We start from the raw sequence: 27,515 nt of genomic DNA, 5'->3' as shown, positions 1-27,515 counted from the left end.
ACGTGAATCACATCAGTGATAATAATAATGACTCATCCTTATAAAATCCCTTAAGGTTTCCACACTGGTTTATATACAAGGTGTCTCAAAAGTCTTAGTGCAAGGGCAGCTAGGTGGTGCAGTGGATAGAGCACTTGTTCTGGAGTCAGGAGGACTAGACACTAGCTGTGTGACCCTGGGCAAGTCACTTAACCCTGATTGTCTCGCCAAAAAAAAAGAAAAAAGTCTTAGTGCAGGTTTTAAGCTGTAATAGCTTGAAAAACTTGTACGAAGATTTTTAGGGACAGTCTATATATCATTTCATCTCAATACACAAGTATAAAAGCATTTATAATTCTGCCTAAATGATTACAGACTATACTTGGCATAATTTTTCTTTCAATGTGAATTGAAACCCTGGTTTCATTATCCTCTAAACAGTTATACATTTGTTTTTCTTAATATCCGTTTCATTGATTTTTGAAGGACCAATGTCAGAATTACCAAATGGAAATTTCCAGACACATAGATCTTTTCTTGAAGATCAATAGCTCATTTGCTTGTTTCCAATGCTTTCTCTGGTCTTTCTTTAGTTCTCTATTTCTTCCTAAATCACAATAGCTAACATACTACCACCATCACTCTCAGAATTATTTGGTAAGATTATGGAACCACTGGGTAGCTGGATAGAGCAGTGGCTGGAGTGCTGACCCTAGAGTGGGGAGGACCTAGGTTCGAATCCGGCCTCAGACATTTGATGCTTACTAGCTGTGTGACCCTAGGCAAGTCATTTAACCCCATTGCTAGCCAAAAAAAAAAAAAAAGAAAAGAAAAAAGATTATGGAACCACTACCAGGATGATAGAGTAGACAAAACACTGGACTTGTAGTTAAGTTGTTGTTTTCAGTTGTGTCCAACTCTTCATGACCCCATTTAGGGTTTTCTTGGCAAAGATTATGGAATGGTTTAACATTTCCTTCTCCAGCTCATTTTTATAGATAAGGAAACAGAGACAAAGAGGGTTAAGTGACTCCCACAGAGTAACACAGCTAGTAAGTGTCTGAGGCTAGATTTGAACTTAGGAAGGTGAGCCTTCTTGACTCCAAGCCTGGCGTTCTATCAACTTTGCCAACCTAGAAGCTCATAGTCAGAAGACCTGGGTTCAATTACTGGCTCTGCTATCTGTGTGACATTGGGCAAATCACCCTTTGTGAGCCTCCATTTTCTCATGCATAAAAGGAGAGGGTTGGGCCAGATGGTCTGCTAAGGTCCCTTCCAGCTTTGATTTTTGGTTCCAGGATGATTCTAGGATCCCTTCTGTGTTGGATCTATGTCTCTGAGTTTCAATGTCATTATCTGGGTATTCTGAATGGTCTGTACAGAAGGGCAGCCAGGTGGCACAGTGGACAGAGTGCCAGGCCTGGAGTCAGGAAGAGTCATCTTCCTGAGTTCAAATCTGGCCTCAGACACTTACTGGTCTTTGCCAGGAAAACCCCAAACGTGGTCATGAAGGAGAGCCAGACACGACTGAAGCTGGTCTTGCATTGTTAATGCTCCGTAGACACATAGAATATAAATTTCTATCCCTGGTGCCTAGCTCATAACAGTCACTTAATACCCTGAGGTGAAAAATGAAATCAGAATAGAAAAGATTCGTTGCAATTTTTTCCTCCTCTCAGCTAGTGGAATATGGGAAAAGACAACTATTGGTCCAGTGTATAGAACATTGGGTATGGAGTCAGGAAGACCTGAGTCCAAACCCAGTCTCAGATACTTAGTAGCTGTGTGACCTTGGGCAAGTCACTTCAACTCTGCTTGCCTCAGTTTCCTCAACTATAAAATGGGGATTATACCTACCTCCTGAGGTTATTGTGAAGATCAAATGAGATAATATCTGTAAAGCACTTGGCATAGTATCTGGAACACAGTAGGTGCTATGAATGGCAGCTATTACTATTTGCTACTTTAACTCTTTTTTAAAAAATTAAAAAATATTTTTATTGATATCTTTTGTTTTTATATCACCTGTATCTTCTAATTTTTTTCTTCCTCCTCTCTCCCAGAGAACCCTCCCTTATATCTAAGAATAAAAATAGAGGGGGAAAATAATTCTGCAAAACTAATTGATCTATTGAAAAAGACTGATGCACATACAGGGTTCTCCACCTGTTGTCCTTCACTTCTCCGAAGCAGGGATGGGAAATACCTTACATCTCATCTTTGGAGCCAAGCTTGGTCATGATAATTTCTGTTGTTTTAATTCTTTTTAGGGACACAAAGAGGTTTAGTGAGAGAGACCCTAATGGATGAGAACAATTAGAAAAAAAGAGATGCTGGGAGAAAGGAGCCAAATCCTGTCTTTAAAAGGAATAGAGCTATGGTGGGGGGAAGAAGAGGGAATAAATAGTTACTAAACACCTACTAAGTACCAGGTACTATGCTAAGCACAGTACATTTGATCCTCACAACAACCCTGGGAAGTAGGTGATATTATCATGCCCAATTTGTTGTTGTTATTTATCTTTCATTCTCAAAGAGGACTAATGACATCAGGAGGGTGATGTCTTGACTTGCAAGTGAATTGGATTTAAGTGAGGCAGGGTGGTGAAAAGGCATCGGCCTCACTTTCTCTTTCAGAGTCATCAGAGTCTAATGGCAAGATGTAGGTCAGGATGAATGGTGATGGCCCAGGATGCAGTGGGAGACCTTGGCCTTTTTAAGCAAAAGTCTTTTCCAGATCTGTTTGTCTGAGACAACACCCATTTGATAGTTAAAGGCTACGTAAGAAATGAGGTAAAAGATGGTCTATTTTGCCTTCACAAAAGAATCAGTCAGGGAAAGGAAGACCCTCAGAGTTTCTCTATCCCCAGTTTACAGAAGAAGAAACTGAGGCAGACAGTGTTAAGTGATTGCCCAGGGTCACACAGCTAGTGTCTAAAGTCAGCTTTAAACTTGGACCTTCCTGACTCCAGGCACTGCACTCTAACCACTGAGCCACCAGCTGCCTCCAGTAGAGTATAATATAGCCCAGCCTATGACAGTGTGGTTGAATGGAAAGAGCCTTGAACTTGTATGTCACTGCTCTAAGACTCCATGTTGTTAAATGGTAGTCAGATGACTTGTGCACCTTGGATATCTAGCTCCACCACTTGGATGTCTAAGCTGTATGACCTTAGGTGAGTTGCTTAAACACTAAGCTTCACTTTCCTTACCTGTATAAGAGGTTTAATGTCCTGGGGTTTTGGGGGGGGTGGGGAAGTGCTACATAAACTCGTTATAATTGGGAGGTCCTTGAAGAAAAGGCAACCTGTTGGCACGCTAATCCCAGGGAAATGTGAGTCATTGACAAAAGGGCTTGAGAACTCTTTTCTATACGATCAGAGCTATAACTAGGAATAGCCCAAAAAGTTATAGATTTAGAGCTGAAAGGATATTAGAACACACGGAATCCAATCCCACCATTTGACAGATGAGGAAACTAAGGCTCAGAAAAGTGAAACAACTCACCTAGATATTTGTACTTGGGGTAAATGGGGGTTGGCACTGGTCATCAGAAGGACAGTCTGGCAACGTGCTTATGCCAGGATAGGAGGTACTGGTCTCTAGTCCAATCCTGATCCCCATGGAGACTGGGAATGAGAGGATTGCCATGGTTAGGGGGGGCTTGAGGCCCCTTGGGTTGGTGGCCTGGGCATGGCTGCACCTCTGGGAAACTCAGGAAGGAGAAGTCTGGTACCTGGACCATGGGCTCATAAATGTAGAGCCAGGAAAAATGCTATCCAACCCCCTAATTGTACAAAAGAGAAAAGTGAGTTATAGAGAAATTAAATGATTTGCCCAGGGCCACACAGCTGGTACAATCACCACTGGGAAGCAAAACTGAATTTTGGTGCCCTGGAATGCTCCAAACAGCTCTCCTTCCCCCTCCTTCGAAATATTAAGGGGGATAAGCCATACCTCTGTAGACCCTGGATCTCCTAAAGGCAAAAGAATCAGGTTGAAGATGTTAACAGTAATGAAGATAATGAAAAGATGGTGCAGAATTGAGGGGGGGGGAGTAGGGGAAGGACCCAGAGACTCAAGGAATTTTTTTTTATTTCCTGGTGAGTCTCATGTGGCCATACACGTCCCAAGTCTGCTGTTGATACAACATTCCCCAAATGTTTGATCTCAATGCCTTCCGCAATCTTTTTTTTTCTTTTTGGTGAGGCGGTTGGGGTTATGTGACTTGCCCAGAGTCACACACCTAGTGAGTGTTATGCGTCTGAGGTAGAATCTGAACTCAAGTCGTCCGGACTCCAGGGCAGGTGCTCTATCCACTGCACCATCTAGTTGCCCCCTTCCATAATCTTTTGATGTCTTCTTCTTTAGGTCAGAGTCCTCAAGCCTTTTGGTGGCCTTGGGCAGAAGAGTGCAGGGGCAGGGGCTTTGGATCAGTGGCATATGCAGATGATGTGATGGTTTCCTAACCTCCCTTCTTTCTTCCTTCGCTTTTCCCTCCTAGATGAGCTGAGCGTGTGTCCCAAAGGGATTACCTCCAAGGTTTTCCGCTTCAACGTGTCCTCGGTGGAGAAGAATGGAACCAATTTATTCCGAGCTGAATTCCGAGTCTTGAGGGTGCCCAACCCCAACGCCAAACGCACGGAGCAGAGAATCGAGCTCTTTCAGGTGAGCTCCCAGCCCTTCCATCTCCTCCCGTCAGTGGTGGCAAAGCTCCTTCCCTGACCCATTAGACACTCCCCCCTAAGTGGCAGACCCCATCCTCCCATTCGGAAGAGAGCTACCGCATGCTTTTACTCCCTGATTCCTAGCAGCCTCCGAAAGGTCAGGATGGGCCTTGATATGTGAGAGAAATCACAAGTCCCTAATTTCCACAAATGGCAAGGGGGTGCTACAACAGAAAGACTCAGAAGATCTCAATTCTAATACCATCTCTGGCACTTACTCCTTCTTTGAAATTTGGCCTGGTTATTTAACTTTATCAGGCCTCAGTTTCCCATCTGTAAAAATGAAGGGATTAGACCAGATGGCCTTTGTGGTCCCTTCCGACTATCAAAAACAATCTCATAAGGCACATAGGACAAGTGGTATCGTTCCCATATGTTTGAAGAAAAAAATGGGGGGCCAGAAAGGTTGTGATTTTTTGGAGGTCACACAGCTACTTAGCAAGAGAACTGAGACTAGAACTTCTTTGTCCCAGTGGAGAGGTCTTTCACTCACTTTGCTACCCTTCTCACGTACACCATTCCTTCTCCCACCTCTGCCTTTGCCTTGGCCATCCCCTAGCATGGCACGTACTTCCTCCTTACCTCGACCTCAGAATCTTTCTTTTCCTTTGACAGCTCAAGAACCATCTTTTTTTTTTTTTTAATTTTCCTGAGCTAATTCCTATCCTGCTTGAAGTCTCATGAATTCCTATTGGAGTTTGGGGACATACAATTCTCCCCCTGTGCTCAGTTGGCTGTACCTCCATGCCTAGAAAGTATGCCTTCCTCATAAAATGCCTCTCTTCCTTCAAAAAGAGACAGCTAGGTGATGCAGTGGTAAGAGTGTTAGGTCTGGAGTCAGGAAGACCTGAGTTCAAATCCTGTCTCAGATGTTTACTAGCTATGTGACCATGGGCAAGTTGCTTAGCTTCTATCTGCCTCAGTTTCTTCACCTGTAAAATGGGGATAATAATAACATCTACTTCTCTGGGTTGTTGTGAGGATCATTGAAATATTTGTAAAATGCTTTGAAAATCTTAAAGTGCTTTATGTGCCAGCTATTATTATTATTCAAGACAGAGCATAAACGTCACCTTCTATGTTCATGAAGCCTTTCTTGATCATTCCCCAAACATGAGTGTTCTCCCTCTCAAACTACCACCCATGTACCTACTTTATATTTATTCTCTTCATATTTATTCTGCATACATTTAATATAGATAGAAGTGAATGTTGTTGTTGTTTTTTAGTCATGTCCACTTTTCATGACCCCATTTTGGGTTTTCTTGGCAAAGATACTGGAATGGCTTGCCATTTCCTTCTTCAGTTCATTTTACAGATGAGGAAACTGAGGCCAAGTTGATTTAGTGACTTGCCCAGGGTCACACAGCTAGTAAGTGTCTGAGGCTAGATTTGAACTCAGGTCTTCCTGACGCCATACCCAGCACTCCATCCACTGCACCACTAGCTGCTTGTATGTGTACCTACCCACCCCCACACACATGCATGGACACATACATGCATTCACATACATGTATTTTAATGTGCATACATACACACATGTGCATGAACATACATGTGCATGCATACACAGAGATGCACACAGGTGCTTACACATATATATATAAGTGTGGGTGTATATACATACGTATGTGCATCTATCCATGGCCATATACATTTTACACATTTGTGCAAAATATATACATATGCACATGCATATGTGTGCAGATATACACATGGATATATACATATATTTACATACCTGTATATAAATGTGTAAGTACACACATATGTGTATGCATATATAGTTATGTGTATATGTATATGCGTACAGATGCACACCTGTTTACACATATGCATATAAGTGTGTGTTCACATACATACATGTGTGTATGTATTTGAGCATACACGTGGGCATATACCCATGCTTACCCACATGTATATAAATGCACACACGCACAAACATGTGCGCACATGTGTGTATGTGCCCGTGGTCACACATGTTTATGTACATGTGTGTGCATGCACACATGTGTGTATGTATACGCATATATACACACACATATACACATTTCTTATCTCCCCATAGAATTTGAGCTCTTTAAGGGTAGTGACTGTGGTATTCTTTTATTTGTACAAATACAAAGTACAGGGCTTGGCACACAGTAGGTGCTTAATAAATGTTGATTGATGGGGGTTAGGGAAGAAATGGGAAAAAGCATTTATTCAGTGCCTACTATCAGCCAGGGGCAGTGCCAAGTAAGTACTTTACAAATAATATCTCATCAGATTGGTGTCCTGTCTCCCAGCTCTGTTAATCATTTCCTATTTATGCTGTATATAGCTTGTTTGTACATGTCTGCTTGTTCCTTGTTTCCTCCATGAGATTGCGAGCTCCTTAAGGAAAGGGTCTGTTTTCTGCCTCTTTCCATATCCCTAGGGCTTAGCCCCATGCCTGGAACGTGGTAGGTACTTAATAAATACTGATTGGTCGGTTGAGAGCTCAGTCCTCTCTCTGCCCCACAGATCCTGCGGCCTGATGAGCACATCGCCAAACAGCGCTACATCAGTGGCAAAAACCTGCCCACTCGAGGCACGGCGGAGTGGCTGTCCTTCGATGTCACTGACACAGTTCGGGAATGGCTTCTCCACAGAGGTGAGCCCTCCCCTCTCTCTGACTGGCAGGGATGGTTACTTCCGACGGCTGCTACTCGCATTCGCCCCTGCCCCATCCACAGTGACTTATGCCCAGGGTGTGGTTGGTATGGACTTCATTCCGAGGCTACCTGTGTGACCCCTATTGTTGAAAACGTGCAAAGGGCCTTGATTTCCTCAGCTAGGGAATATCCCGAATGGTCGCTCCCTTGACTGCCTTCACCAGTGCAGATCGCAACTTGTCTATTACTAAGTCAATCACAGGACCATGGAGTTAGAGCTGGGGGGAAAAAAGAGGCCATTGAGTCCAATCTCCTAATTTTATAGATGAGAAAACTGAGGCATACAGAGGGTAAGTGATTTGCCTAGGGTCACCCGGTTAATAAGTGACTGAAGCAGGATTTAGAGCAGCTAGATGGTATAGTGGAGTCAGGAAAACTCATCGTCCTGAGTTCAAATCCAGCCTCAGATACTTACTAGGTATGTGACCATGGGCAAGTGTCTTAACCCTGTTTGCCTCAGTTTCCCCATCTGTAAAATGAGCTGAAGAAGGAAATGGCAAACCACTCCAGTATCTCTGCCAAGAAAACCCCAGACAGGGTCACAAAGAATCGAAATGACTGAAAAAATGACTGAACAATAACTGATGCAGTATTTGGACCCAAAGTCTTCCTGACACCGACAGTGTCTCATCTATTACTTGGTTACTGTTTCTGTTTTTTAAAGGAGTACAAAATGGTAAGTAAGGCTGAGGGGTAGTGGGGTAAGGTCCTTCCACAAGCTCTAAGTGTCTGGAGGGCACAATCCTATCAATTCTCCCTCTTCTCCCAGGCACCCTATCATTCTCTCCTGCTTCCCTAAGAGAATACAAACAATTCCCTGCAGAACATGCCCTGGGGCTTCCCATTCCGGCAGAGTTTCATAAAAACCTAATAAAAATGGAACAGAGAGAAGAGGCCTCTGATATTAAATTCCTCTTAGACTAACTGTCCGAGGTTAATTAGGCTCATCTGGATTTCTTTTTGTCGATTTATTTTCATGATTGCAGTGTTCTGAGAGCAGCAACCAGTATTTCTATCTTGATCTACTTAAGCAATAGACAAGTTGCAATCTGCCTTAGTGGAAGTGGTCAAGAGAGAAATCACTCAGGGAGTTCCTCAGTGTGAGGAAACAAAGGTCATTTGTATATTTCCATAAATAGTGAATATCTACTTACACAGGGAGCCTACTAACAACGGAGACCATTCTATTCACACCCCAGGCATGAGTAATTATGTAACCCATGTTTATTAGCTTTTCCTAATAAATGTGAGTCCATCATTAACTAATCATAATAGTTCTGTTACCAGAGTTCCTTGTTGCCCCAAAGACAAATGTTTCCCTCAGTGTGGGAGGTAAACAAAAATGTCTTACATTGATAGGGCATTTTATATTTTTGTGGCACTTTCATATGTTAATTTGACTATCAAAAACAGCTTTATGAGGTAGGTAGGGCAGGGGGTAATGTCACCATTTGTTTAGAGAGAAAAAAATGGGGGCAGAGAGTTTGAGTGATTTTTCTGAGGTCACATAGTTTTAACTAGTTAGTAGGACAGCCGGGACTTTTGTCGTTGTAGAGTCATTTCAGTACAACTCTTCCGGAATCATTTGGGGTTTTCTTGGCAAAGATACTGGAGTAGTTTGCCATTTCCTTCTCCAGCTTATTTGACAGATAAGGAAACTGCAGCAAATAGGGCAAGTGACTTGCCCAGGGTCACTCAGCTAGTAAGTGTCTGAGGCTAGATTTGAATGCAGGAAGATGTCTTCCTGATTCCCAGCCCAGTGCTCTGTGCACTATGGTGCCACCTAGCTGCCACAGCTGGGACTAGACTTTCTTACAGCCAGTGGGACAAAGTTTTTGACTTTGCTGTACTTCTCACATGGGACATCCCATCCCTCATCTCTGTGCCTTTGCAGCGACCATCCCTCACACATGGAATGCATTCATTCTTTACCTCTACCTCAGCGTCCTTCTTTTCCCTTAAGACACAGCTCAAGTACCATTTTATATTTTTTAATGAAATTTTATTTTTTTCAAGCAAAGAAAATCTGCCTCCTCTCCTTCCCACCTCTTCTCCCACCCCTGCCCTGAGAAAGAAAGAAAAACAAAACCTCTGTTACAAACATACATAGTCAAGCAAAGAGGTGGATAGAGTGCTGGGCTGGGAGTCAGGAAGTCTCCTCTTCCTGAGTCCAAAACTGGCCTCAGACATTTACTAGCTGTATGACCCTGGGCAAGTCACTTCACTCTGTTTCCTCAGTTTCCTCATTTATAAAAAGAGCTGGAGAAAGAAATGGCAAACCACTCCAGTATCTTTGTTAAGAAAACCCCAAATGGGGTCACAAAGAGCTAGATATGACTGAACAACAAGAAGTTAAGCAAAACAAAGTCTTGAATTGGCCATGTTAAAAAAAAATGCTTTAATTTGCACTCTGAGTTCATCACTTCTCTATCTGGAGGTAGATAGTATGTTTTATTTTTTTATTTTTTTTTAGATAGTGTGTTTTGTCATGAGTTCTTTGGAACTGTATTTGTCATTGTATGAGTCAGAATTCCCAAGTCTTTCAAAGTTGTTTGTCTTTAAAATATTGTCTTTGTTGTACAAATTGTTCTGCTTCCATTCACTTCATTCTGCATCAGTTCATACAAGTCTTCCTATGTTTTTCTGAAACTGTCCCCTTCATCATCTCTTACAGCATAATAGTATTATATCACATTCATATGCCGTAACTTGCTCAGTCATTCATCAATTGATGGGCACTCCCTCAGTCTCCATTTTTTTTGTCACCATACACACACACAAACAAAAAGCTGCTATAAATATTTTTGTACAAATAGATCCCTTTCTACTTTCTGTGATCTCTTTGGGGTTTAGGGGCAGTAGTGGTATCTCTAGATCAAAGGATAAGCAAGGTTTAATAACCTTTTGGGCATAGTTCCAAATTGCTTTTCAGAATGGCTGGATGAGCTCATAGCTCTGCCAACAGAGTATAAATTTACCTGTTTTCCCATAGCCCAAGCACCATTTTCTACATGAAACCTTTTTTGATTCCCCCAACTGCTCGTGCCCTCCCATGCAGACTACTTGCATTTAAGTACTTCATATATAGTTGTTATTTATTCATTTTATATTTATATTGAATACATTTAAATATTTACTTGTCTCCCTCATTGTAATCTAAGCTGATTAGCCTGCCAGGTAGTAGGCACTTAAATCTTGTTGATTATTTTTAAATCACACACATCTGGAAAGCTGAATTGTTAGCTTTTCCAGTATCATGTTAAATGAAATGCTGCAAAGTTAGAATCATTCTGGCTCTCAGTGAATGTGGGGACATTGACCCTGTGTGTCTCCACCATTATTTACGTTTTCCTCCTTTTTGTCCTTCATGGTTTTTTTGGAACTTTCCCTGTGACTTCCTGCCTACTCTCTTTTCAAGACCTATTGGCTGGACCAAGGTCTACTGGACCTGGCCAGACAATTTTCCATATGTATTTTCACCTGATCCTCACCATTCAACTCTACTCATTTATCTCAGTTTTGACCATCTAACTCTTTTTTTTTCTTTTTTGGTGAGGCAACCAGGGTTAAGTGACTTGCCCAGGGTCATACAGCTAGTAAGTACCAAGTGTCTGAGGCCAGATTTGAACTCATGTCCTCCTGCCTCCAAGGTTGGAGCTTTATCCACTGTGTCATCTAGCTGCCCTCTTTGACCACCTAACTCATAGAATCATAAAGTCTTCAAGCTGGAAGAGACCTTTAGATGTCATCTAGTCCAACTTGTCACCCAACGCAGGAATCTCAAATACAGCATTTATGGCGTGGTTATCCATCCTGTCCTTGAATACTTCCAGTACTGGAGGAGAGATCACTGTTATACAAAGCGGCTTGATAAACTACTCTTGTCTCCATCTGTCTTAATTGGAAAAAAAGAGTTTGCTAACTGTATGATTAGGAAAAGCCTTTTTGATTATGGCCCTAGATCTGCCTACACACCCAATTGAAAAAAGCTTCTCCTAATCACACGGTTAAGACTGGAACTGGTATAGAACGTCCATGCCTGCTCCATGATCTGTCCAAGACACTTCCATTCCAAGCCTTTGATACTGTCTTGGAAGTTGGTTCCTTAACCTCTCCACATGGAAAGACTTTCATCCTAGGTGATCTGTGCTTAAACCATTTCCCAGGTGTTCTACACATGGGTCAGACCCCAGTTACACAGGGATGGTGATTAGAGCCACAGGGAGTAGATTGACACACCTCTTCCAGAATAATGGCAGTGTTGATTTGATCATGATTCTAGAACTGAAGAGGGAAGATGATACACTCCTGGTAAGTGTGTGCAGAAGATTGCCAAGGTATAGGAAGTGAAGTCCAACATGGCAACAGTCTTCCTGAAACAGTGCTTGAAATACTGTTTTCCCTTTGGCTTCGCTTTCAGTTTAATTGTTGACTTTTTCACTGTGCCTGGCACATAATAAGCACTTAATTATTGTACCTTGATTCTTAATCCCTCTTTAATATTCCACCATCTGAAGTAATTTATTTTGTTTATGATTATTCCCTCTGTGACTTTACCCTTCCTCTTAAATACCTCTCCTTTTCTTTACCTGTCTTCTATTTCCCTCTTGAATTTTATGTATTACTACATTAAACTGTGTGTGTCAACTCTGCTTTGTCTTTTTTCTTCCTTAGTATATTCCTTTCCCCCTCCCTACTCTGTCCTCTCTTAAGACCATCAATACGGAACATAACTACCTTCAAGACCTTGGTTCACTTTATTTAATTCCCTCTATGACCCTTGAAGACTATGAAGGAGTCACTTGTCTCTTCTCCTCCTGTTCATCTAGCTCCTCCCAACTGCCTAAATTATTTATCTTCCTAGGTTTTTCTTGACCCTTTTATTTACATTTCAAAGTTTCTATCAAGTCCTGATCTTTTCATCAAGAATATTTGAGGGGCAGCTAGGTGGCACAATAAATAGATCACTGGTCCTGGAGTCAAGAGGGCCTGAATTCAAATCTGACCTTAGACACTTACTAGCAGTGTGACCCTGGGCAAGTCACTTAAACCCAATTGCCTCAAAAAAAAAAAAAGAATGTTTGAAAGTCCTCTATTCTATTAAAGGTTCAGATAATTCAGTTTTGAAGAATGAATTATTCTTGGTTGTAAGCTTTTATTTTTTGCCTTTTGGAATATTATATTCCAAGATTTTCTCTCCTTTATAGTAGTTTCTACCAAGTCTTATATGATCCTGACTGTGGTTTCTTGCCCTTTGAATTCTTTCTTTCTGGCTACTTGTGCTACTTTTTTTCTTTACCCTGAAACCTCTGAATTTTGGCTATAACACCCCTGGGAATGTTCATTTTGGGATTTCTTTCAGATGACCAGTGGGTTGTTTTTGTTGTCATTTTGCCCTCTAGTTCTAGTAAATATGGGATGTTTTTACTTATGGTTTCTTGAAATATATTCAGGATTTCTGTTTGGTCAAAGGTTTGAAAGAATCTGATGATTATTACAGTACTTGACATGTTTTCTAGGACATTGTTTTTGATAGTTACTTTATATTTTCTTCTATTTGTTCAATCTTTTGATTTTATCCTTTCCCCCAAACTCAACAAGTATTTATTATGTATCTATTGTGTGGCAGGCACTGTGCTAGATACTAGGAATAGATAATAAATAGGAACTGGATAGGAGCTGTCCTATAGTTTCTATTTTTTAAATTCTAAACTTAAGAAATACCAAATAAAAGTAGTATTTTCATATACAAAATAGAAAAGGAAAAAGAATTGTACATGAAGCCACAAATCTCTATTAAATACAGCTTGTTTTTCCTTTTAAGTATATAACACATTTTTCTTTTTTCTAATTTTTTTGTCATATCATCAAATCATTGAGTTATATTTGATCTATTTTCATTATCAAGAAGTCTGATATCGAGGAAGGTTTTCTACTATCTGACCTAAGCTATTTATTCTTCCAGTTTTTTTTTTCCTACAGAGCTCTTGTTTTATTAAAAAAAAAAAAAAACTCTTACATCATTTCTTCCAGATACTCTTGTGGCCAAACTATTCTTTTTTAATGAGGCTTTGCTAGTACTTATTGTAGAGCTATTTTCTTCTGAGCTTTCCTTTTGAGGATCTCTTAATTCATAATACTTCTTTGTAGTGTTCAGTGTTTTCTTCTGTTATTGTTATTATCTCCCAACCTTAGGTTCTGATCTGGAACTTTGTGCCAGGATCATGCTCTGTCTCTTCCCACACTCTTAGATGGTGTAGTGAGGCTCTGTTTAGACATGAACTCAATTTTCTGAGTTCCTTCGACTGGCTTTTACCTTCTCTGACATGGCTGGGCATACCAGTAGGCATCAATGTCCCCTGTTAGAGGTCTATGGTTGGCTTCCCTGGAAGGGACACTGCTGTAGTCTTCTATCCCCACTGAGGCTTCCCTGGTCAGAGATGAACTGCAATCTTCTGTTCTTCTTAGAGTTTTCCTGTTGGAGCATTGCCATTGCCAGATCTCCCATCCTGCTGGGGACTATGATAATAGCTAAAATATATATACATATATATATATATGTATATATATATATATAAATTGCATTTGAGTTAACAAAGTGCTTTAGATGCATTATCTAATTTGAATCTCACAATAACTTTGTTAAGTAGATACAAGTATTATCCATTTCACAGGTGAGGAAACTGAGGGTCAGAGAGGTTAAGTGACTTGTCCAAGGTCTATGCTTCACCTTGTTGACTCACCTTGACTTTTATGCCATACATTATGACTAATAGACTGATAGGACAAGCATATGAAGAATGCAAATTGCCTAGCTTATGATTTACCATTGGATGGAATTGAATTAGTCTAATAGTCTGCTATATCTTGGATAGTATTACAGATGGACAATGGACTGGACCCAAAATTGAGTAGGAGGATAGAAGGCTTTATCCCTTTTGGGAAATTGCGTAGGACTGTTAATGATCCCAAGTCACTCCTTGGTGCCAAAAACAAACAAAGCAAAATCCCTTTTAATATTAGTATTCCCTTGCTATATGAATGTGAATCATAGAAGGCTATACTTTCTGAAGAATCAAACTCATACATTAACCAAAAGGCAATGTAGATACACATGGTGGGTATAAATAGGTGACCACATACTGCCATAGATACCTTGTAGACTAGAATTAGTATAAAAAAGATAGCATAAAGAATATGTAAGATTTAAAGAGGTAGTAAGCCTGTCATGTATTATTGAGATGAAGGGATAATGCACTGATGACCATGAAATATTGAAATACCTATAGCAGGAGTTTTAACCTAGGGTCTATGAACTCTAAAAAAAATTGATAATTGTATTTGTGTGTAATGGGTTTCCTTTGTAATCCTATGTATTTTATTCTATGCTTTTAAGAACTTTATTCTGAGAAGGGGTTCATAGGCTTCACCAGATTTCTAGCAGAGTCCATGGAACACAAAAAGGTTGAGTCCCTCCTCTACTGTAAGGCCTCTGGCAAGTTGAATAGATTGACTATTGGAGAGTTATAGAAGGACCTAGATAAGAATAGCACAGGATACGATGGTACGCATGGGTTATGATCTATGCCAACCAAGGGAATATCCACATTGATGAGATTGGGAACCCAGTGAAAGGTTATACTAAATACCCTACCCTACCCCAAGCAGGCAGTTATATACTCTGCCCTTCATCTCAAACTCCTCTATGAGTTTTTCTTAATTAGAAGATAGAGTTTTCTTGTAATATCACTCTCTTTATCCAAATAGTTCCAATTCTTCCCCTTCAAGCACTGAAGAACACATATATTCCTTTATAATGTTGTAGATAATAATGTGTCGCTTGCATTAAAACTCTATCATGATGCTTCACTGTGGCCTGGAGGAAGGCTACAGTGGAGAAGTAACTGATTTGGTAGAGCTAAGCTCAGTAAGCTTTTGCATATGGCTCCAGTTCCAAGCAATCCTGTGAAGGGATCACATTATTTGAATTTGCATGGCATTTCTATTGGGCTGGAACCAATGTAGATATTTCACAAAACCATAACTTCGAATAGTGTGAATTAGAATACATATGACCACTTCTGGTGATTTATTATTTGTACTAATCGGCACCTAGCAGCTGCTACTGTAGCTGACCATTCATAAAAGCATGTTTGTTTCCAATAGCCAGAAATGTATTTAGAAAATGAATGTCTGAAACAACTGGGGAGAAAGCCTTTGAAATAGAATAGAAACTTCTTTAGAGCAGGGGGCTGTTCTATAAAAGACTAATATGATGTTGATCTTTTCATAATAAGAAATGAAATTGCCCTCTAATAGATTTCTTCATTGATGATGCTCATGTGTCCTAGAAAAAAGGAAAGGAGGATTCATTCTGAATTTCTTCATGATTCCTAGGAGGACAATTTTTATCACTAGAATTATTGATAATGTATAACCTTGAGAGCAGGAACTGGGTCTCATTTATTCTTGGATCTTTCTCCCACCTCCTGACACCTCCATCTAGCACAATACATTGTATATAGCAGGTATCTATTTAATGCCTATTGAATGAATGAATGAATGAATGAATTACTGGAATTTCTTTTCCCTCCAAGGGTAGAATGCCCACAATAATTAGCTTTGGGGCTTTTTCCACTTTTCATTATATTTTACAGGGTCCCACTCTTACTCTCTAATCTTGAAAGGAGTCTGGGTCTACATCTGAGCTAGCTGTATACTTCCCCAGGAAGCAAAACCTGTTTCTTACAGACCATGTCTTTCCTCCACAGAGTCCAACCTGGGGCTAGAAATCAGCATTCATTGTCCATGTCATACCTTCCAACCTAACGGAGACATCTTGGAGAACATTCATGAGGTGATGGAGATCAAATTCAAAGGTAACAGTACATATCCATACAAAGTAGCCTGGGGAAACAAATGGAATTAGATGGGGAAGAATCTGGGCAAGATTCCAAGAACAGGAATCAAGGGCCCAGACACATAACTGTTTGAGTATGTATACTATCTCCCAAATATATGGGACTGAACATTAGTCTAGTAAGTGTCAAGTGTTTGGTCTGAGGCCGGATTTGAACTCAGGTCCTCCTGACTCCAGGGCCTGTGCTCTATCCACTGCGTCACCTAGCTGCCCCTCAAATCACTTGATAAGTATTGCCTCACTTGATTCTCATATCAACCTTGTGAGGTAGATGCTATTATTTGTTTTTTGGTTTTTGATTTTGTTTTTGTTTTTTTGGTTTAGGGTTGTTGTTTTTTAACCAACAAGAAAACTAAGGCTCTAAGGGGTTGAGTGACTTGCCCTGGGTCACTCAGCTAGTAAATGTCTGAGGCAGATTTCAATCCCAGGTTCTTCTGACTCCAAGTCTTCCATTATATCTATTATGCTCAACCAACAATTTCTACCTTTTGCTTCTCTTAAATTCATCTCTTCTACATGACAAACAATCTACAATATTAGCTATCTATTATGCTCAACAAGTGATTACTCTTCATCAGAAAGAATACACTCTAGTAGGCGGGCATATGAATTGATTCATTCATTCAACAAATATATATCAAGTTCCCATATGGTTCATGCCTAATTGGGACAGTTAGGTGGCACAGAGGATAGAATGCCCGGCCTAGAATCGGGAAGACTCTTCCTGAGTTCAAATCTGGCCTCAGACACTTATTAGCTGTTTGACCCTGGGCAAGTCACTTAACCCTGTTGGCCTCAGTTTCCTCATCGGTAAAATGAGCTGGAGAAGGAAATGGCAAACTGCTCCAGTATCTTTGCCATGAAAACTGCAAATGGGGTCACAAAGAATCAGACATGACTGAAAACGACTAAACGAAACATATGTGTATAATGCTTCTAGGCTCTATATTTTTACGTTGTACTTTTATTTAAATGCAAAACATGTAAAAGTCATTTCTGTATCTAAATATGTTTCTAGGAAACTTTGCTCCGATGTGCTTACTGGTTTTCAGCTCAAGTTGCTATTTTTTCATTCATTCTCTCAGCTTTGGTGATCAAGGCATGCCTGAGGTCAGGCAAGCTGTCCAAAGCTGTGTTGACACAGTGGTTTGGCTAGGAGATGATACAGGAATCTCTCGGCTTCCTGTCCTGGGCAATGTTCTTAACCCCTATGGGTTCTGTTTCAGAACCTCTTCTTCTAGAATGCCAAGCATCTGACAACTTAATCATATAATCTTAGACTCACCGAACTCTTGCAGGGAGATGTAGAAGGCTCATATAATTCATTGCTTCTTTCCTATGGGCAAGGCTAAGGGTGGGGAACCTCTGATCTCAAGGCCACATGTGGCCCTCTAGGTCCTCAAGTGTGGCCCTTTGAAGTTTGGATTCAGTCAAAGGACCACACTTAAAGACCCTAGAGGGCTACATGTGGCCTTGAGACCAGAGGTTCCCCACCCTTGGGCAAGGCTGTGCTTCAATCACTTCAAACCAGTGGATATTGATCTTATTCTGAAAACATTTATGAAAGGTGATTTTACTACTTGATCTATATTCTAGGCAGCTAGGTGGTACAGTGGGTAGAGCACTGGGCCTGAAGTCTAGAAGATCTGAGTTCAAATCTGGCCTCAGACACTTACTAGCTATGTGACCCTGGGCAAGTCACTTAATCTCTGTCTGCCTCAGATTCCTTAATTGTAAAATGGGAATAACAAAAGCACCTACCTCCCAAGGTTACTGTGAAGATCAAATGAGATTATATTTGTATAGCACCTCGTTCATAGTAAGCACTTAATAAATGCTTATTCCTTTCTGCCCTCTTCTGTTTTTCTATTACTACCATCTCTCATAATCCTTACAGTCTAATCACCCTTCCTAAGGTCTAATTCCCACTTGTAGCCCCATACATGAGTTTTCTCTTCTCCCTCAGTATAGAAGAACATCTGATAGCTATTCTCTATTAAAAAATGTCTTCATCAGTTTGGCAACATTATTAAATTGTGTTTCAGCCTTCCCTTTTTCTAATGAAAAAGTCCCAATTCTTTTCTGTTTTTTTCACGATTATTATTTTTCAATCTTGCTTATCCTATTAGTTTTCTTACTCTGGACCCTTCCATCAAATGAGAGGATATCTGTATTCACACTTTATAAACTATAAAGCACAACACAAGTATAAATTGTCATTATCAATGTCCAAGTTTTCTTTTTTAACATAATATTTTATTTTTCCCCAATTACATATTAAAATAATTTTTAACATTTGTGTTTTTTATAAGTTTTGAGTTCCAAATTCCATTCCTCCCACACTTCCTTCCCTCCCCCCTTCCTGAATAAGCAATCCAATATAGATTATACATGTGCAATCGTGCAAAACATTTCCATATTTTTCATTGTGTATAAGAAGACTTGAACAACAACAACAAAAAGAAAGTGAAAATAGTACGTTTCAGTCTGTTTTCAGACTTCATGTTTCATCATGAGTCCTTTGGGATTGTCTTGGATCATTGTACTGCTGAGAATAGCTAAGTCATTTACAGATCATCATACAATATTGCTATTACTGTGTACAACATTCTCCTGGTTCTGCTCACTTCACTTGCATCAGTTAATGTAAGTCTTCCCAGGTTTTTCTGAAACCATCCTGCTCATCATTTCTTATAGCACAATAATATTCCATCACAATCATATACATACATACATATACATACAGATTGTTCAGCCATTCCTCAATTGATGGACATCCCCTTGATTTTCAATTCTTAGCCACCACAAAAAGGGCTGCTAAAAATATTTTTGTACAAAGAGGTCCTTTCCTCTCTTTTTTGATCTTTTTGGGATACAAATCTAGCAATGGTATTGCTGGATCAAAGGGTATGCACAGTTTGATTGCCCTTTGGGCATAATTCCAAATTATTCTCCAGAATGGTTGGTTCAGTTCACAACTCTACCAACAATGCATTAGTGTCCCAGTTTTACCACATCCTCTCCAATATTTATCATTTTCCCTTTTTGTTATGTTAGCCCATCTGATAGGTGTGAGGTGGTAACTGACAGTTATTTTAATTTGAATTTCTCTAATCAATAGTGATTTAGAGCATTTTTCATATGACTATAGATAGCTTTGATTTCTTTGTCTGAAAACTGCCTGTACATGTCCTTTGACCATTTATCATTTGACTCATTTATAAATTTGACTCAGTTCTCTATATATTTGAGAAATGAAACCTTTATCAGAGATACTTGTTGCAAAAATTTCCCCCATTTTCTGCCTTCCTTCTGATTTCTGTTGCATTGGTTTTGTTTGTGCAAAAAGTCTGAATTTTACATAATTGAAATTATCTATTTTACATTTTGAAATGCTGTCTATACCTTGTTTGATCCTAAATTCTTTGCCTATCTATAGATCTAATAGGTAAACCATTCCATGTTTTCCTAATTTGCTTATGGTAGTGCCCTTTGTGTGTAAATCATGTACCCTTTTGGACCCAGGTTCTCTTTAGTTGTGACATCTTAGAGTACTCTATGGATATATGGAACAATGCCAAGTATAGTCAGGAACAAGAAGATAGCAGGGTGATACAGTAGCTGTCTTCAATATTTGAAGGGCTCTTAGGTGATTAAGAAATTTGACTTACTCTTGTTGGTTCTAGGAAATATAACTACTGCAATGAGTGAAAGTAGAAGAGAGACAGATTTGGGTGCCATAAGTAGAGACTAGACCTGTGATTTCATTAGTATAGGGAACTCCTGAGTGAGGAAAACTTCCTTAAACAACTTCCTCAACCAACTTCCTCTGTATAGAGATGCCTGGAGCATTGCTTTAAGTGACTTGTCCAGAGTTATGAATATGTGTCAGTGGAGAAACTTGAACCCAGGACAACCTGACTTTGAGGGCAGCTCTTTATCTAGTGTTGTTGCCTCTCATGTAAGAACTTTCTCATAATTAGAGCTGTCTAAAAATAGAACGGGATGCCTGTGAGACAGTAGACTCTTCTTCATGGAAGGTGTTCACGTGGAAGCTAGGACAAGAGCTTGTTGGAGGATTGTAGGGTTGGACTATATGTGCTCTGAGATCTCTTCTGACTCCTTAATTATGAGGGAAATCATTTTAGAATTATCATTCAAGATGCTAGACTCAATGAACAACAGATCCATGAGTATTCACAAGTGGGACTGAGTTTAGAAGCCAACATCTTAGCACTCTCTATCTGTTCCATGGGCATTCACACACACAAATCTCGAGGAGTATACATCCTTATGTTGGCAGAGGATTTTATGTCTTTAGCAGCTATGTTTAATACTGTTTATATATAAGAAGTGTTTCCTTTTTAAATTTTTATTACTAATCTTTTTTTTATATATTACCTACATTTCCCAATATATCCCTTCCTTTCCCCTTTCAGAGAAATCTTTCCTTTCTAACAAAGAAGAAAAAAAGAAGAACCATTCCAGGAAACTAACTATTAACCAAGTCCAACATTATATTCAGTGTTCTATACCCATAGTCATTCCACAGAGAAGGGAAAGAGGTTCATTCTCAAATCATTAGAATATAAGTTCCTTGAGAGTAGGGATAGTTTGAATCTGTGCCTGGTACAGCATAGGTGCTGAGTAAATGCTTGTTAATTGATTAGTTGATCCCTTTTCTGAGGCCATTCTTGGTCATTATAATTACCTAACTTTGTTTTAATTTGCTGTTGTTTCTTTTTATATGGTTGTAGTTGTTGTGCACATTGTTTTCCTGATTCTGCTTACTTCACTTTTAATTAGTTCATGTGAGTTCCACCATGCTTCTCTGTATTCTTCATATTTATCCTTACTTATTGGGCAGAAGGTAATTTCATTACATTCATATAACACAATTTGTTTTGACATTCCGTAACCAATGGGCATCCACTTTGTTTTGAGGTCTTTACTTCTACAGAAAGTGCTACTCTAAATATTTTGATTGTAGATGGTATCTTTCTTATTCTCTTAAAAATTCTTGGGCATATGCATAGCAGTAGAATCTCTACTCTTGTGCCATCTATAAATCATCACTATTTTGCTACTTGAATGAAATGGATGGAGGGTTTAAGCCCACTTTTCCAGAATAAATCACTACCACCTTTTCAACGCATAGTTTGAGCCAGAATAAAAGAAAAAGGAGTCTTATTGCTAAAAAGTCACCAAATGTCTCTACCTTTTGCTTCTTTCAAGTTCATCTCTCTTAAATGATGAACATTATACAATTCTTTCCATTTAGGTGTTGACAGTGAGGAAGATTATGGGCGTGGAGATCTTGGGCGACTGAAGAAACAAAAAGATCACCACAATCCTCATTTGATTTTGATGATGATTCCTCCACATCGCCTTGACAGTCCAGGCCAGGGAGGCCAAAGGAAGAAACGGGCTCTTGATACCAACTACTGCTTCAGGTAATCCTCAATTCACCTGGGAAGTTCCCCTTGTCAAAAACATTAAGTTGTGTGAAGGCAGATTCCTTTGAAGGGGTCAGTAAGGAAAAGGAAGAGCAATATCCGAGAATAGTGGACAGACAGCTAGCCTCAGAGTCAGAAAGGCTCGGTTTCAACCCTGGGCATGTACCATAGACAACTCTCTATGACTCTGAGTTACAGAAGAATAGCTGATCTGTTTTAGAAAAGGGAGTTACCACAGAGTCCCCTAGACCAGTTAAATCACAGGTCCAGTCAGAAAACCAGAGAGACAGAGAAACAGAGGGAAGAAATGAGGGAAGAAACAAGAGAGGGTAGTTATGCTTAGCATGGATTGGTTTTCTTCCCAGAATTTTCATGTCATGTAAGTATTTGGAGAAAAATGTGATGACAAGTTGTTTTTAAATAAGTTCTTAGATCCCTATGAAGGGTTCTAGGGAGAGGAGAGTCCCAGAAAAAAAATAAGACAGATATGGGGCTGCCTTATTTGTAAGAGGTTATGAGCCAAAAAGAGCTATCACCTATTGCTAAGTAAATGTGAGCACTATTAAATGTTGCTTTTATTTTAAGGTGGGAAATTTTATAATTCTTTCTTAGGCAGTGTAGCTCAGGGACATACTATTGACCAGATCACATGTTCTGGTGTTTGAGATCCTTTAGGTATGAAGGAACTCCCAGTGTGGAAACTCCCTTTACCAATGCAGATAGGCAACTTGTCTGGAACATATGGCCTTTGAGGGCTATCTGGGGTACTGGATTTTTTTTTTTTTTTTTTGCTTAGGCAGTTGGGGTTAAGTGATTTGCCCAGGGTCACACAGCTAGTAAGTGTCAAATGTTTGGTCTGAGGCCAGATTTGAACTCAGGTCCTCCTGACTTCAGGGCCGGTGCTCTGTCCACTGCACCACCTAGCTGCCCCTCGGGCACTGGCTTTTAAGTAACTTTCCTATGATTACCCAGCTAGCATGTCTTCCTGACTCTAAGCTCAGCACTCTGCCATGTTCTCTCTCTTTAAGGTACTCATTAGAAGAAACGTTGGGCATTAGCATTTGATTAGGTGGACTAAGGGTTCAGCCTAAACATCCGTTTACCATATGACATAAACTAGGCAGGGCTGTGTCAATTTATAGAAGTGTCATTTGAAGACTATCAATAGGGCCATCCTCAGAGAGACCATCTGTTCATAATGTCTAGAACTTGATCTGGCATGAAATTTTTTTGTTTGTATAATCTTTTACCTGTAGATATGTTGTGCAGACTGGGCAGGGCCACTTTTACAGACTCATTTTCTTTTTAGGACATTCTGTATCTACCCACTGAGCAGCTAGGTGGTGCAGTGGATAGAGTGCTGGGCCTGGAGTCAGGTAGACTCATCTTCTTGAGTTCAAATCCTGCCTCAGATACTTACTAGCTGTGTAACCCATGGCAAGTCATTTACCCTTTTTTGCCTCAGTTTCTTCATCTGGAGAAGGAAATGGCAAACCACTCCAGTATCTTTGACAAGAATACCCCAAATGGGGTCAGATAAAATGGAAAAATGACTGAACTGAACATATCTACTAACTGGATCTTTGGGGCTCTAGTTGACTACTTAAGGAGGGATCTTCTCAATTGCTCATTTAACACATTTGATTCTTTTTTTTTTAAATCTGAAAATATATGTCAAATTCAACACCACAGACTTTCTACCTCTCTGCAAAGGACCATTACAGGAACGTGTTTGAGTCTTAATCAGCAGAAATTTTTCTAATGGCTGTTAGCTTGGTACTTTCAAGCTCATTTCTCTTTAGTGAAATTTCTTTTATTTGGAGCCTCTTTCTGAATTTTTATATGTACACGTTTTGTTTCAGAAATTTGGAGGAGAACTGTTGTGTGCGTCCTCTCTACATTGACTTCCGACAAGATTTGGGCTGGAAGTGGGTCCACGAACCTAAGGGCTACTATGCCAACTTCTGCTCAGGTCCTTGCCCATACCTCCGAAGTGCAGACACAACTCATAGCACGGTACAGGAAATGTTTCTTATTCTATGGGTTCTGAAGGTTTAACCACATTTCAAGTACATTTCTTTGGTTTTGATGATCTGTGCCTGGGTCTCTGGTATTGACCTTCTGGTTAGACTCTTCCTAATCACATTTGACCTCCTCAAATTCCCTCCATGGTTCCAATCAGGAATGGCAGACTGTTTTTATTTCTGCTTTGTCTATAACTTTCATGGTGTGAGGATTAAATAACTTTCACATTTTTACCCCAGATGATAGGATCATAGCATCATAGCTTTAGAACTGGAAGCAACCTCAGAGGCCATATAGTTCAGTTGTTTCATTCACGAGGACCAGAGATGCCACATAACTTGCTCGGGGTCACACAGGTAGCAAACTTTAGTGATGCATCCGAGACTCCTGAATATAGTAGGCAAAGCACTTCTAGGTGAAAGCCCTCTCAAATCAGCAAAAAAAATTAGGATTCTATTGCCTTGCAAGTGACTCTCCTTAAAGATCAGCAATCAGAACAGTTCTAAGGGAAAGTAATTTGAAACCTAGAGATGAAATTATGGCCAGAGAGACTGAGGGGAGAAAGCTGCCTTGAAGTTTGCCTATGAATTTCTTTTCCACATAAGGGAGAGGAGAAAAATGTGCAGAAATTCATGGAGAGTGGCTCTCCATTGCACATTAGACCCACAAATGGTCAGGGGTTGTTAACCTTCTTTGCATCATGGATCCCTTTGGCAGTTCTGGTGAAGCCTATGCACCCCTTCTCAGAGTAACGTTTTTAAATGTATACAATATGTATGAAGGGATTCAATGATAGTAAAATAAAGATGTAATTTTTTTCCCATCTCAGTTCAGGATCCCCTGAAATGGGTGGACCCCAGGTTAAGAACTCCTGATTTAATGGAATGTCTTAGAGCCAAGAAACTTTAGTTCATCTAGTTCAACTCCCTCATTTTACAGAAGAGGAAACTGAGGTCTGTGCAAGAGCTTGCAAAACCACTGAAGAACTGTTCTTTTAAAAATGAAATTTACCTTAGTTAGACAATGTAAAGTCTTGAGAGGATGGTCCTCAGATAGTTCTGGTGAACTCAACTGATAGCTCTTAAACAGACCTAATGCTGATAGCTTTTTCTGTTGTGGATGAGCATTGGTTGCTCATTCATGCAGATATATATTTAAAAGAAAAATGAGTAAAAACCCTTTAAGCAGCAGATATGGCTGCTCTATCACTTGTTCTGAGAGAGAGAGAGAGAGAGAGTTCACAGTACAAAAATCATCTGGGCATAGCCTAGTGCTGTACGCTTGATCAGGACTTGGCTTCCTCACGCATGTGAAAACATCTCTTCATAGGTGCTGGGGCTGTATAATACGCTAAACCCTGAAGCATCCGCTTCACCTTGTTGTGTGCCCCAAGACCTGGAGCCTCTGACCATCCTGTACTATGTTGGGAGGACCCCCAAAGTGGAGCAGCTATCCAACATGGTGGTAAAGTCCTGTAAGTGCAGCTGAAATGCTGCCAGCTCTACCTGCGACCAAGAGAGAAGGAGAGAGAGAGAGAAAAAAAATGAAACCCAACACAACTGTTACTGCGGAACTGCTCCTAGGGAAACACAAGAAGAACAGACTTCACCTAGAGATCGGGAGACCACAACCGTCAGCCCTGGACCAATTGCTGAGACAGAGGCTCCCTTTTGGAACATTTTCTCTTTCTTGCTAGCTCTGACAATGACTGTGGTGAAAAAAAAAGTGTGGGTTTGGCTAGGGGGAAAACCAGTCAGTGTCTCCAAAATACTTGGATTTTTTCTGTGATGCTCTTTGTGAATGGTAGGGAGAGAGAGGAATTTGGCAAGTCAAGGAGATTTGCTATGTTACAATTGAGGGATAATGTGGGGAAAGGGGGAGAAAGTGTAGAAAATGTCTGAGAGGGAATGACATTTTTGATCTGAATTTAGGTTGGCTCGTTGCTGCTGCCTATCTGTCCTTGGGAATCTCTATTTCATTTTCTTGAAGCCACACAAGCCAAGCCTTTTCTTTCATATAGATCACCAAGAAGGGAAAATTCCCAGAACTGTACTCTTACTGCCTGGGATCAGGGACAGAGTTGCTACTTTTGCAAACTGTCCCTTCTACATACATCACTTTGCATCCTTGGGCCAATAGAGGGATATTACCCATCTAAGAGAATCCCAGAGTAAACAGCTGAGCCCTGTGGGTATGTTTGAGCTCAGGAGCAGAGGGCTGGCTGATGCATCATAATTAAGAACTAATCCTCTCTGTTTGCCTTTTGGGCAGTTCCTCTCACTCTCTTCCTCAATCCACCCCTCCTTGGAGTTTTTGTTAGACACCTTCCAGGTTAGAATGGTCATATAGACCTCAGATCCACGCAGCCATGGGGTGCCATGGGCTCCCCATCCTAGCTCCCAAAGACCTTGTGTTCATTGGTTGATCCTGGAAGTAGGTACTGTGGCACATGTGGTATTTGGGGGAAATCTCATGTGTCTCTTATGCATTGATTGACTTGGCCCTTGACTCACCTGGGCTGAGGTTTTTAAACACAAACACACACACACACACACACAAATATTACTCTCAAAACCTTTGTATAAATAAATATTTTGGGGGGAACTTGAATCATTTCATCTTCTAGGAACCAGCTCATGGAACATTAAATACTTTGTTCCTAGGTATAATCTTTATGTAATAGAGACCCTCTTATCCCTATTCCCACCTCTACCACTCAAAGTAAACTGGAACCTGGAACAGAGGATCTTAAAACTCTAATAACATTGCTTTAGCATGAATGCACTGGGGTCATACCGCCTCTGAAATAGGCATTCTGTATTGTAATGCCTGCTCCCATGATGGTGCTCCAAAGTATATACACTCTTACTACTAATGAGGAATTCTCTCAGATACAGAGAATGTCAGTTGGTCAGAAATCTATCCCCTAATAGGGAAAGATAGATACAAACATATTCACCTATATATGAACACTTGCATATAAGGATATGCTTCAATGTATTCAATCACTATTCCAACATTTCCGCAAAGTCACCAGAAGATCAATTCAAATGTCTACGACAGATGGTCTAAGAATGCAGTTATTGTGGTATCCTGAGTCCAGACTGGAAATGACTAACCAGGAATACCTTAAAAAAAAAAAAAGGTGCCTATTGACAGTGTTTCTAGAACTAGAGACAAAGGAATGCTCATTGCTTTAAATCTCTAAGATGAAGGCCTCTAGACTCCAGAGAAGCCTAGAATTCTATTTTGGCACTGACTCTCAAACGCCTACCAGGTTGTCATCAAAGCAGAAGTGAGGGAGCCTTTGTCTCATCCTGGAAGTGATGTTCCTTGCAGCACTGAGATCACCTTACCCAGTGGTAAAGCAAAAACATAAACATCAAATGCTAACATTTATAAATTCTCTTTTAATAGAAGACATAAAGAGTTTAGGGTTTGGATGTTTGTTTATTTTTTTTATTTGTTTTTTTGTTTTGTTTTGGGTTTTATTATTATTATTATTATTATTATTTTTTGGTTTTTGATAACCCCTTCTGGGGGGTTCTTGTATGCTGAGCTGCCATGGAAATCTTTAGTTGCTATCCTCCTATTTCTGCTTTGGCCATGGCCAGACTGCACAAGGTTTCTTCAACTTGATGCCACACCGAGGAATATCAGGCGACTCCATTTCATTCAGTACCTTAAATTCCCAACATCTCAGCCTGCCGTC

The 27,515-nt window shown here is 40.1% G+C and overlaps 1 protein-coding gene across 1 annotated transcript; it reads left to right on the top strand.

Annotated features, from left to right (window-relative positions):
* Window positions 1-4,483: 4,483 nt before the first annotated feature.
* LOC114033025 (transforming growth factor beta-3 proprotein) lies at window positions 4,484-27,217 on the top strand (the record flags this gene model as incomplete). Its single annotated transcript, XM_027848477.1, has 6 exons — window positions 4,484-4,647; window positions 7,212-7,341; window positions 16,174-16,281; window positions 21,604-21,775; window positions 23,641-23,794; window positions 25,133-27,217. Coding segments are annotated over 6 exons (887 nt in total), but the record flags the coding sequence as incomplete, so codon positions are not given.
* Window positions 27,218-27,515: the final 298 nt, after the last annotated feature.

The sequence above is a fragment of the Vombatus ursinus genome, unplaced genomic scaffold (genome assembly GCF_900497805.2).
Source record: "Vombatus ursinus unplaced genomic scaffold, bare-nosed wombat genome assembly UNPS02006511.1, whole genome shotgun sequence".
Classification (NCBI taxonomy): Eukaryota; Metazoa; Chordata; class Mammalia; order Diprotodontia; family Vombatidae; genus Vombatus; species Vombatus ursinus.
The sequence above is the reverse complement of the archived record's forward strand: the minus strand, read 5'-3'. Positions and strand labels throughout refer to the sequence as shown.